The following is a 12,819-nucleotide window of genomic DNA, read 5'->3' as shown; positions in this document are numbered from 1 at the left end:
CCCACCTATGAGAGAATTATATAGTTCCTAGCTTTTCCTGACTGACTTATTTTGCTCAGCATAATATTCTCAGGTCCAATCATGTTGTAACAAACAGCAGTATTTCATCTGCCCCCATGGTTGAGGACTATACCATGTTCATTTGAAATCTATTTAATTTTATTTACCAATGTCACCTTAATTCATTTAATTTAAAATAGCATAGATCCTCCTTTTTTAAAATGTGCATGGTATTCCATTGTGTAAATGCACCACAACTTTTGTATCTTCTTATCTATTGATGGGCACTTGGGCTTTTTCCAGATATTAGCTATTGTAAACAACACTGCTATGAGCACAGGGATGCTTTTTTTCTTACTGGTGGTAGACAGGGCTTCTTAGGATATATCCCTAGGAGTGAGACCACTGGGTCAAATGGAAGTTCCAGTTTTTGTTTTTCATGGTGAGTGAACTAAGCCAGTCAGAGAAATACAATTATTTATTGACCTCATTCATATGTCGAATCTAATGAACAAAATAAGCTGATGAACAAAATAGATCCAGAGATAGAACCATGGAACAGACTGATGAGTCTCAGAGATCAGAAAGAGATGAATCAAAGACCTTAAGTGCAAAAGCCATGGACACAGATTATAATGCAGTAAAGGCCTGAGGGGCAGGCATGGGTGCATGTTGGATGGGGTCCATGGGGAAAAGAAGGGACCAACTGTAATATTACTAACAATAAAAGATAAGTTAAAAAAAAAAAAGCCATGCAGGCCAGGTGACACATTATATTTATTTGCTCTTCAGACCTCCAAGAGAACCCAATAGTACCAAGTTAATTCACTGTAATGTTGGGACATTGTGCCAGATTCTGCAGGAGATGGACACACTCCATCATTCAGTAGACAACACAGCCAGCACCTATTTTCCTCTGGTTATCCACCCCTCAAGTCCACACTGTCTTTATTTTTTTTTTATTTTTTTTTAATTTTTTTATTTTTTTATTTATTTATTTTTTAAATATATTTTATTGCTTTTGTATAGAGAGGAAGGGAGAGAGATAGTTAGAAACATCGATGATGAGAGAGTCATCGATCAGCTGCCTCTTGCACACCCCCCACTGGGGATACGCCCGCAACCAAGGTACATGCCCTTGACCGGAATCGAACCCGGGACCTTTCAGTCCCCAAGCCGACGCTCTATCCATTGAGCCAAACCGGTTTCGGCCCACACTGTCTTTAGACAACATGAGTGTCCTCGGTGTTTGTCATGATGCTCAGGTGTGGGGGGGAGGTTCTCATCTGAGTCTGGGGAAGGACCTCTTGTCGCTGTAGCAGGTCTCTGCCAACACCACCACCAGGGCCAAGAGAACCAGGGCAGCTAGATAAAGCCGGACTTGGTTCACTTGGGACACACTCCCACCAGTAGGTCCTGAGAGAGAAAAAAACAGAGGTCACAGATTTGGAGCCAAAGGCCCTCGCAGGAAGATGCCCTTAACCTGAGCTCCTGTCTCCAGTCTGATGGAACTAGGAGATCAGTGCACAGCCACCATCTGCATAAGCAATATGTGCCTTCTTTCCTCTTGTCATTATGAGCCCTGTGGTGATTTCCAAAAGGAATTCTGGGTCATGAAAGGCAGGGATGGGGACTGGGTGGGGAGCTTTCAGTCTTCTCCCTCAGAGCTCCGCTGGGTCCTTCTTTGGGATGCCCCTCTGCAAACTTTAGACTCAGCAGATGGAGGATGGCCTCCCTGGTCCTCTGTGGGCACTAAAGCTTCTCTCTCCCTAATCCCCTTTGCACCTAATCTTCCTTCACCTTTCCTGCTCCTTCTGCAAAGGCTACCAGTTGGTGCTCTTCATGCAGACAGCTCGCCTGTGTCCTTCCCTTTCCTCTCCATCTCCTTTTTCCTCTCCTACTTCCTTCACCTTACCATTAGCTTTCGAACTGCCAGGTTTAAAGGGCCCATGCTTTACCTCCATGACGTGTTTCCTAAGACCCTTCTTCTAGGATTTACTTATTCTACCTCTGTAATGTATCCAGGAAATGGTTTAATTACAGTAAAAAAGAAAGAAAGACTACCGTTACTCAACAAGGATATGGCTGGGGTCTGTGGGATTGGGATTGTCGGCAGCTTCTGCAAATGGGGAGGAAATGGGGTTGTTCCTTTATCTGTGCTCAGGATCTCTCTCCTCAGACTCACAACGACCTGCATGCTCTGCCAGGCCCTGGGCATGTGTCAGAGGCCTGCATGGTGAGTGAGTGCTGAGGACCTCATAGCTTGGGTGGAAGCCGGTGGTGAAGATATAGCTTCCCACCAGGCAATGCTCTAAGCGGACAGTGTCATCTTGAGAAGGGAATGTAAGGATGGACCGGCTTTCTCACCTCTGACCTCAAGCTGCAGTGGGTCGCTGGGGTGAGGCCACACATTGGGGTCTTCCCTGAGGGCACCGTAGCACCTGTAGGTCCCTGCCTCTGTGGAGGTGACACGGTCCAGGTGGAAGGTGGTCTGCTGTCCATTGTCCTTGGCTGTGGAGCTTTTTCTCTGGGTGAACTGAGGTGCATCTTCTTTGGTGAGAATAAATGCTTCAAACTTGATTCTGGAGAAACACTGTAACCTCACATTGTGTCCTGAAGCCATCACTGTGCCACTCATGCTGGAGAGTGTGGGTTTGTCATAAGATCCTGAGAAAGAAGGAAGTTGCAGATAAAGGGGAGGCCACGTCCCTTCCTGTTTCCAGGAGAAGATGTGGCTTTGGTGTCTATCCCCTCCAAGTCCTGCCCTGAGGGAATGTGTCTCTACATCATCCCTGAGGTCTTCCTAGAGGTAGAGGCTTTGCTGCTCCATATCTCAGAGCCTGGTCCTCCCCTCTGCAAAGCGGACCCTCCTGGTCCTGCTGCCTTGGTCCCACTCAACTGTCATCAGTAGATGCAGGGGGTCACTGAGCTGGGACCAATGTCCTGCACTTTCCTATAGGAACAGCGGTACAGTCCTGGTCAGTTTAATCTCTTGGATTTATAAAGTGTTAGCCATTCCAGTCATTGGTATTTCTCTTCTGTCCCTAGGCTCATGTTCTTCCACTTTATATGTTGTGGGCTTCAGCATCTGGAGGCCCTTGACACAGGATCATCATTGGTTCCTCATATAGAACCATGGATCCAGGCTGAGTTGTGATACTAGGTATGTGTGGGTATAATATACTAGGAAATCAGGTAATAAATTTACAGGTGTATCTGCTTCTCATGCCACTCTCCCCTTCCTCTTATTTTACAGCCACGAGTTTAAATGCCAAGACTCCTCTTCCCAGCCTCTAAATGAGCTGACATTTGTTCAAATCCTACTGAGTCCTTGAACATTAAAACGACCCTCACCCTTCTGAGCCTGAGTACTCTAGGCTAGATTCAAGCCTGGAAGGAACCATTGGGTAAGAACAGCTCACTCTTTTTTTTTTTTTAAATTATTGATTATGGTATCACAGAATTGTCCTCATCCCCCCATTTCCATCCCAAACCCCTCCTCACATATGCCCCCTGTTGTCCATGGCCACTGGCTAGGCCCATATGCATGCACACAAGTCCTTTGGTTGATCTCTTCCCCTTATCCCCATCCTCCCCTACTTTCCCTCTGAGGTTTGAAAGTCTGATGGCTGCTTCTCTTTCTCTGGATCTGTTTTTGTTAATCAATTTATGTTGTTCATGATTTCCTCTAGATGTGTGAGATCATGTGATCCAAGTAATACCCTTGTAAGAACCGAAACTGAGAGAACAGCTCACTTTTAAAAATTTTTTAAAAAATTTCAATTATAGTTTACATTCACTATAACTTTATATTATTGTCAGGTGTATAGCATATGGGACAGATAATCATATGCTTCAAAAAGTGTTTCCCCTTGCTATTTCTAGGAGGCCTGCATGGTGAGGTGTTCTTGGCTTTTGTGGAAGCAGATGGTGTAGCCAAGGACTTCCCACCACAGTCTTCTCTTTCATCCAGTCACTACCTATGTGGACAGTGTCATCTCCAGAAGGGGACAAGGGGATGCACCAGTTCCTCACCTCTGATTTCAAGCTGCAATGGGTCGCTGGGGTGAGACCACACATCGGGGTCTGTGTTGAAGGATCCATAGCACCTGTAGGTCCCTGCCTGTGTGGAGGTGACACGGTCCAGGTGGAAGGTGGTCTGTTGTCCATTGTCCTGGGCAGTGGAGCTTTGTTTCCTGGTGAACTGAGGTGCCTCTTCTTTGGTGAGAATAAATTTATCAAACTTGATTCTGGAGAAACACTGTAACTTCACATCGTGTCCTGAAGCCACCACCTTGGCATTCATGTTGGAGAGTGAGGGTTTGTCATAAGATCCTGAGAAAGAAGGAAGTTTGCTTTTAAATGGAAAGCGATGTAAATGTGCTTTCCCTTTTTGTTCCCAGGAGCTAATAGGGCTCTGGCTTCTATTTTCTTTGTGTCCCACCCTAGAGATGTCGAGACACATCATCCCTTAAGCCTTCCTAAGGTAGAGGGTTTGCTGTTTCCTGCTCTGTATCTCAGAGCCTGGTTCTCCCTCTGCAAAGAGATAACTCCTGGCCATGCTGCCTGGGTCCCACTCACCTGTCATCACTAAATGCAGGGCATCACTGTACGGTGACCAGTGTTCTCCACTCTGATAGAAACAGCAATACAGACCTGTCTGCTCTGGTTTCATCTCTTGGATAGATAAAGTGCTGGTCTTCTCAGTCTTCGGTAATATATCATTGCTGGCCGAAACCAATCCCATTTTGAATATCTTATAGGCTGTAGCCTCTGGTGGCCCTTGGCACCAGATGGTAACTGGTGTATTATATAGAATCATGGGTCCAGGTTGAGCTGTGATAATAGGTGGGGGGAGATTTCCTAGAAAAACAGGTAATAAATTTACAGGTGTTTCTGCTTCTCATGCCACCCTCTACGTCCTCCCCTTTTGCAGCCATGAGTTTAAATGCCAAGACTCCCCTTCCAAGCCCCCAAGGGAACTGATATCTGGCCAAACTCTACACAATCCTTGAACATTGAAAGGATACTCACCATTCTGAGCCTGAGTGCTTTGGGCTACATACAACCCTGGAAGGAAATGTTGGGTGAGAACAGCTTTTTAAAAAAGTTTTTATATTATCAATTACAGTTTATATTCAATATCAGTTTGAATCATTTTCAGGTGTATAAGCTAGTGGTTGGATAATCATACACATTATAAAGTGCTTCTCCTTGCTATGTCCAATGCCCTCCTGGCACCATACAAGATATAGTTGTTACAATATTATTGGCTGTATTCTCTATGCTATACTGTACACCCCTAGGAGTACTCTGTAATGCCCAATCTCTACTTCTCAATCCTTTCACCCATACACCCGGTCCCCATACACTATCCTCTGGCAAACGTCAGTCTGTTATATGTATCTGTGTCTCTGTGTCTGTTTTGTTTGATTATTCATTTTGGAGAACAGCCCAGCTTTCTGGAACCCTTCACCATTCCTTTAGCATTGTGCTTGCACCCCGATCCTTCTGTCCGCACTCACCGAGATAGAGCAGAGTGGGAAGAACCACAGACATGATTCTGGATCCTCTCTGGCCTGTTGTCCTCAGCGATGCTGCCTGTATGCGGAAGGGACTTCTCTGAAAATCACATCAAGCAACAGGAAGTGGTGGGAGGGCCTTGGTTCTTATCTCCAGAGTGAAGGCATTTCACCACCTCTTTTGCTAAAGCCTTGCAGAGGCATCTGAGATTATGATGTTAGTCATCTGAACTTCAAACCTCCATCAGCCCTGCTTGGTCCCTATTTTCTGTCCCCAATTCCTCATGGCATTTAATCTTTCTGTATAAAGTGAGCAGGAAGAGGGATCACAGATGAAAAGAGGACAGAAGTAGTTCCCAGTCTGAGATCAGCTCTGAAATACTCTGTGAACTCATGGCTCCTGCTACTATATGCTGAGCTTCCTTTGATTCAGGTACAAAATGGGTCAATAATTGTGTCTTTTTGCAAAGCTGTACTCACAGTGTGTGCATATGGCCCAGAGCAGACCTGACTAGGGAGGCAATGACATAATGATTAGTTCTCTGTTTGCTGTGCATGTGCCCACCACGCTGATAGCACTGACTCTGTCCATGGGTGAAAGTGATGAACCTAAGCAAGGTAATTACATTGGGTTTTGTTAGCCCTTGTTTCTTTTATTTTTGTCGATAAAAGGAAAGAGGTTTATTCAAGTGCCAGCTTCTCTTCACTCTTTTGTTTTTTATTAAAAATATGCCTTTATTGATTTCAGAGAGGAGAAGGGGAAGGGAGAGAGAGGTAGAAACATCTATGATGACAGGAAATCATTGATTGGCTGCCTCCTGCATGCCCCATACAGGAGATGGAGCCCAGAATTCAGGCATGTGTTTTGACTGGGAATGGAACCTTGACCTTCTGGTTCATAGGTCAATGCTCAACTCTTTAGCTCCGTGGGCTGGTCCTGGCCTCTTTGTTTTTAAACCATCTCACTGGCTGACCCTTACTGAGTAGCTGTGCATCCATTCTCAATAAACATAAAACATAGATTGAAAATCTTCCATTTTCTGTACCCATAGGAGTCACTCTCAAATCTGATAATATGGAACAGCTGATCTTTACTGGGTTTTCATTTTTTATCAAGATCCTGTGGGGAAAGTTGCCCATAATCTTCACAAGAACTGTGGTGGATTGGGCTAATGCTTCCAGTTATTTTACCATGTGTTCGATCATTAGACCCTGGGGACACTGTCGACAATGATAAATCCCACCTGATTCTTTAGGTTTAGAAATATCTCCTGCTGCTTCTAGGGTTTCCCTGTGGTTGTGGGGTTTCAGTGAATATCCATCTAAGCTTAACCCCCACAATTGCTACAACCAGTGCAATTAGCTGAGGAAGTGAGACCCCGAGTTTGTGCCACTGGTGCACAGCCTGGGCATAGAGCAGAGGGTGTAAGGTGAGATAATCACAGATGAGAAATGGGAGTTTTCTCAGGATTAAGAAGTTAATGGAAGATTCCAACTGAGAGGAGGAGAAGACAGGTCAAAATGGTTAGGTAAGTCTTGATTTTCTTTGACACTGGGGCAAAATATGCCTTTGTTGTTTTCTGTCTCTTTATCTTTTGTCTACCTATGTTTCATCATGTATATTTCCATCTCTTATTAATATGTATCTATCTTTATTCTATGATATTTATCTATTATCTTTTTTGTTATCTATCTATCTATCATCAATCATCTATCTATCATTCATACCAGCTTTCTCTCCCTCATCTACCTACCTTTGTGTCATGTACATATCTATCTGTAACTATCTATGTATTATCTATATATAATTTCTTATATTTTCTATCATGCAACTATCTATCTATAAATCATCTATACCACCTTTCACTCTCACCTATGTTTTACTTATTTTAGAGAGAAAAGAAGAAGGAAGAATAGAGGGAGAGAGAGAGAAAGAGAGAGAAACATTGACCAGCTCTGTCCTGCAACCCAACCCCCTAGCCCCCATCCCTGCATTACTGAGGATGAAGCCTGCAACCCAGGCATGCTCCCTGATCTGAATTTAACCAGACACTAGACCTCTTGGTGTCTGAGAGGATGTTCAACCAGCCACACAAGCTGGGTGGTCCCCTTTGCTACCCTTCCACTCCATTCCCTCTGGCAATAACCATGCTGTTGTCTGTGTCTATGAGTTTAAGTTAATATCCCACCTATGAGAGAATTATATAGTTCTTAGCTTTTCCTGACTGACTCATTTTGCTCAGCATAATATTCACAAGTCCAATAACATTGTTACAAACTGCAGTATTTCATCTTCCCTCATGGCTGAGGAGTATACAATACAATATGTAGAAAATGTATCGTAAAAATGTTCATTTGAAACCTATATAATCTTATTAACCAATGTCACCTCAATACATTTAATTTAAAATAGCATAGGTCCTCCTTTTTTAAAATGTGCATGGTATTCCATTGTGTAAATGCACCACAAGTTTTGTATCCACTTATCTATTGTTGGGCACTTGGGCTGTTTCCAGATATTAGCTATTGTAAACAACACTGCTATGAGCACAGGGGTGAATTTATTCTTTCTGCCTGGTATATCAGGCTTCTTAAAATATATTCCTAGGAGTGAGACCGATGGGTCAAATGGAAGTTCCATTTTTAATTTTTCATGGTGAGTGAACCAAGCCAGTCAGAGGAAGACAATTATTTATTGACCTCATTCATATGTAGAATCTAATGAACAGAAGAAGCTGATGAATAAAATAGATCCAGAGATAGAACCATGGAACAGACTGATGAGTCTCAGGCAAAGGGGGTCAGGGATCAAACCAGACAAAACAAAGTATTTATATGCAAAAACCATGGACACAGATTATAATGCAGTAAAGGCCTGGATTGCGCATGGGTGCATGTTGGATGGGGTCCATGGGGAAAAGAAAGAAACATCTGCAATATTTCAAACAAAAAAGGATAAGTTAGAAGAAAAAAAAAGCCATGTAGGCCAGGTGGCACATTTTAGGCATTAGCCCTTCAGACCTCCAAGAGAACTCATTAGTACAGAGTTAATTCACTGTGATGTTGGGACATTGTGCCAGATTCTGCAGGAGATGGACACACTCCATCATTCAGTAGACAATACAGCCAGCACCTATTTTCCTCTGGTTATCCACCCCTCAAGTCCACACTGTCTTTAGACAACATGAGTGTCCTCGGTGTTTGTCATGATGCTCAGGTGTGGGGGGGAGGTTCTCATCTGAGTCTGGGGAGAGACCTCTCGTCGCTGTAGCAGGTCTCTGCCAACACCACCACCAGGGCCAAGAGAACCAGGGCAGCCAGATAAAGCCGGACTTGGTTCACTTGGGACACACTCCCACCAGTAGGTCCTGAGAGAGAAAAAAACAGAGGTCACAGATTTGGAGCCAAAGGCCCTCGCAGGAAGATGCCCTTAACCTGAGCTCCTGTCTCCAGTCTGATGGAACTAGGAGATCGGTGCACAGCCACCTTCTGCATAAGCAATATGTGCCTTCTTTCCTGATGTCATTATGAGCCCTGTGGTGATTTCCATAAGGAATTCTGGGTCATAAAAGTCAGGGATGGGGACTGGGTAGGAAGCTTTAAATCTTCTCCCTCAGAGCTCCGCTGGGTCCTTCTTTGGGACCCCCATCTGCAAACTTTAGACTCAGCAGATGGAGGATGGCCTCCCTGGTCCTCTGTGGGCACTAAAGCTTCTCTCTCCCTCGTTCCCTTTGCACCTCATCTTCCTTCACCTTTCCTGCTCCTTCTGCAAAGAATACCAGTTGGTGCTCTTCATGCAGACAGCCCTCCTCTGTCCTTCCCTTTCCTCTCCATCTCCCTTTTCCTTTCCTACTTTTTTCACCTGACCATTAGCTTCCTAACTGCCAGGTTTAAAGGGCCCATGCTTTACCTCCATGACGTGTTTCCTAAGACCCTTCTTCTAGGATTTACTTATTCTACCTCTGTAATGTATCCAGGAAATGGTTTAATTACAGTAAAAAAAAAAAAAAAAAAAAAAAGACTACCGTTACTCAACAAGGATATGGCTGGGTTCTGTGGGATTAGGATTGTCAGCAGCTTCTGCAAATGGGGAGGAAATGGGGTTGTTCCTTTATCTGTGCTCAGGATCTCTCTCCTCAGACTCACAACGACCTGCATGCTCTGCCAGGCCCTGGGCATGTGTCAGAGGCCTGCATGGTGAGTGAGTGCTGAGGACCTCATAGCTTGGGTGGAAGCCGGTGGTGAAGATATAGCTTCCCACCAGGCAATGCTCTAAGCGGACAGTGTCATCTTGAGAAGGGAATGTAAGGATGGACCGGCTTTCTCACCTCTGACCTCAAGCTGCAATGGCTCGCTGGGGTCAGACCACACATTGGGGTCTTGGCTGAGGGCACCGTAGCACCTGTAGGTCCCTGTCTCTGTGGAGGTGACACGGTCCAGGTGGAAGGTGGTCTGCTGTCCATTGTCCTGGGCTGTGGAGCTTTTTCTGTGGGTGAACTGAGGTGCATCTTCTTTGGTGAGAATAAATGCTTCAAACTTGATTCTGGAGAAACACTGTAACCTCACATTGTGTCCTGAAGCCACCACCGTGCCACTCATGCTGGAGAGTGTGGGTTTGTCATAAGATCCTGAGAAAGAAGGAAGTTGCAGATAAAGAGGAGGCCACTTCCCTTCCTGTTTCCAGGAGAAGATGTGGCTTTGGTGTCTATCCCTTCCATGTCCTGCCCTGAGGGAATGTGTCTCTACATCATCCCTTATGCCTTCCTAGAGGTAGAGGCTTTGCTGCTCCATATCTCAGAGCCTGGTCCTCCCCTCTGCAAAGCGGACCCTCCTGGTCCTGCTGCCTTGGTCCCACTCAACTGTCATCAGTAGATGCAGGGGGTCACTGAGCTGGGACCAATGTCCTCCACTTTTATAGGAACAGCGGTACAGTCCTGGTCATTCTTGTTTCATCTCTTGGATATATGGAGTGTCAGTCATCCCAGTCATTGGTATTTCCCTTCTGTCCCTATGCTCATATTCTTCCACTTTATATGTCTTGTGGGCTTCAGCATCTGGAGGCCCTTGGCACAGATTAATCACTGGTTCCTCATATAGAACCATGGATCCAGGCTGAGCTGTGATAACAGGTATGTGTGGGTGTAATACCCTAGGAAATCAGGTAATAAATTTACAGGTGTATCTGCTTCTCATACCACCCTCCACTTCGTTACCTTTTACAGTCACAAGTTTAAATTCCAGGACCCCTCTTCCCAGCCCCCAAGAGAGCTGACATTTGTTCAAATCCTACTGAGTCCTTGAACATTAAAATGACACTCACCATTCTGAGCCTGAGTGTTCTGGGCTAGATTTAAGCCTGGAAGGAAATATTGGGGGAGAACAGCTCACTCTTTTTTTTTTTTTTTTAAATTATTGATTATGGTATCACAGAATTGTCCTCATCCCCCCATTTCCATCCCAAACCCCTCCTCACATATGCCCCCTGTTGTCCATGGCCACTGGCTAGGCCCATATGCATGCACACAAGTCCTTTGGTTGATCTCTTCCCCTTATCCCCATCCTCCCCTACTTTCCCTCTGAGGTTTGAAAGTCTGATGGCTGCTTCTCTTTCTCTGGATCTGTTTTTGTTAATCAATTTATGTTGTTCATGATTTCCTCTAGATGTGTGAGATCATGTGATCCAAGTAATACCCTTGTAAGAACCGAAACTGAGAGAACAGCTCACTTTTAAAAATTTTTAAAAAAATTTCAATTATAGTTTACATTCACTATAACTTTGTATTATTGTCAGATGTATAGGATATGGGTCAGATAATCGTATGCTTCAAAAAGTGTTTCCCCTTGCTATTTCTAGGAGGCCTGCATGGTGAGGTGCTCTTGGCTTTTGTGGAAGCAGATGGTGTAGCCAAGGACTTCCCACCACAGTCTTCTCCTTCCTCCAGTCAGTCCCTACCTGGACAGTGTCATCTCCAGAAGGGGATGTGGGGATGCACCAGTTCCTCACCTGTGACCTCAAGCTGCAATGGGTCGCTGGGGTGAGACCACACATCGGGGTCTGTGTTGAAGGATCCATAGCACCTGTAGGTCCCTGCCTGTGTGGAGGTGACATGGTCCAGGTGGAAGGTGGTCTGTTGTCCATTGTCCTGGGCAGTGGAGCTTTGTGTCCTGGTGAACTGAGGTGCCTCTTCTTTGGTGAGAATAAATTTATCAAACTTGATTCTGGAGAAACACTGTAACTTCACATCATGTCCTGAAGCCACCACCTTGGCATTCATGTTGGAGAGTGAGGGTTTGTCATAAGATCCTGAGAAAGAAGGAAGTTTGCTTTTAAAGGGAAAGTGACATCCATGTGCTGTCCCTTCCTGTTCCCAGGAGCTAACGGGGCTCTGGCTTCTATTTCCTCCATCTCCGCCCTGAGGGAATGTGTCTCTACATTAGGGGTGTCGAACTCAATCAGAGAAGGGGCCAAAATCTAAAATCCAGCCTAAATCGCGGGCTGAATGATTTACTGAACAGTCATAAACTGTCATTGTGATGGAAACGCAGCGGAGTGCAGTGATGACAGCGCGGTGCGGGCCACATTGCAAGGCCTGGCGGGACGGATTTGGCCCGCGGGCCTTGTGTTTGACACATGTGCTCTACATTATCCATGAGGCTTTCCTAGAGGTAGAGGCTTTGCTGCTTCCTGTTCTGTATCTCAGAGCCTGGTTCTCCCTCTGCATAGCGGTCCCCACTGGCCCTGCTGCCTGGGTCCCACTCACCTGTCATCACTAAACGCAGGGGGTCACTGAGCTGTGACTTGTGTTCTCCACTCTGATAGAAACAGCAGTACAGTCCTGTCCGGTCTGGTTTCATCTCTTGGATATATAAAGTGTTGGTCTTCTCAGTCTTCGGTAATGTTCTGAAGGTCGAAGGCGGAACTGCTTCCAGTTTGTATATCTTGTAGGCTGCAGCATCTGCAGGCCCTTGGCACCGGATAGTCACTGGTGTATTATGTAGAACCATGGGTCCAGGATAAGCTGTGATAACCGGTGGGGGGAGATTTCCTAGAAGAAGCGGTAATAAATTTACAGGTGTATCTGCTTCTCATGCCCCCTCCACTTCCTTCCCTTTTACAGCCATGAGTTTAAATGCCAACACCACTCTTCCCAGCTACCAAGAAAGCTGATATCTGGCCAAGCTCTACTCAATCCTTGGACATTGAAAGGATACTCACCATTTTGAGCCTGAATGCTCTGGGCTACATACAACCCTGGAAGGAAATGTTGGGCGAGAACAGCTTTTAAAAAAAGTTTTT

At 45.2% G+C, this 12,819-nt stretch overlaps 1 protein-coding gene across 4 annotated transcripts in view; it reads right to left on the bottom strand.

Moving 5' to 3' along the window:
* The window catches only part of LOC118715903 (leukocyte immunoglobulin-like receptor subfamily B member 3), a 27,769-nt gene extending 15,355 nt beyond the window's left edge, over positions 1–12,414 (bottom strand). The window contains exons 1-2 of one of the 4 annotated variants that reach the window (XM_045579691.1): positions 12,284–12,414; positions 11,527–11,826 (exon numbers count right to left, since the gene is read on the bottom strand). In XM_045579691.1, coding sequence (XP_045435647.1) covers positions 11,527–11,826; positions 12,284–12,377 — 394 coding nt within the window. In that variant the 5' untranslated portion in view covers positions 12,378–12,414. Of the gene's footprint in view, positions 1–2,367; positions 2,668–4,581; positions 4,702–5,525; positions 5,572–11,526; positions 11,827–12,283 lie in introns of those variants that run through there. The other 3 variants (XM_045579692.1, XM_045579686.1, XM_045579690.1) reach the window with 3 other exon arrangements.
* Positions 12,415–12,819: the final 405 nt, after the last annotated feature.

The sequence above is a fragment of the Pipistrellus kuhlii genome, unplaced genomic scaffold (genome assembly GCF_014108245.1).
Source record: "Pipistrellus kuhlii isolate mPipKuh1 unplaced genomic scaffold, mPipKuh1.p scaffold_m20_p_111, whole genome shotgun sequence".
NCBI lineage: Eukaryota > Metazoa > Chordata > Mammalia > Chiroptera > Vespertilionidae > Pipistrellus > Pipistrellus kuhlii.
The sequence above is the reverse complement of the archived record's forward strand: the minus strand, read 5'-3'. Positions and strand labels throughout refer to the sequence as shown.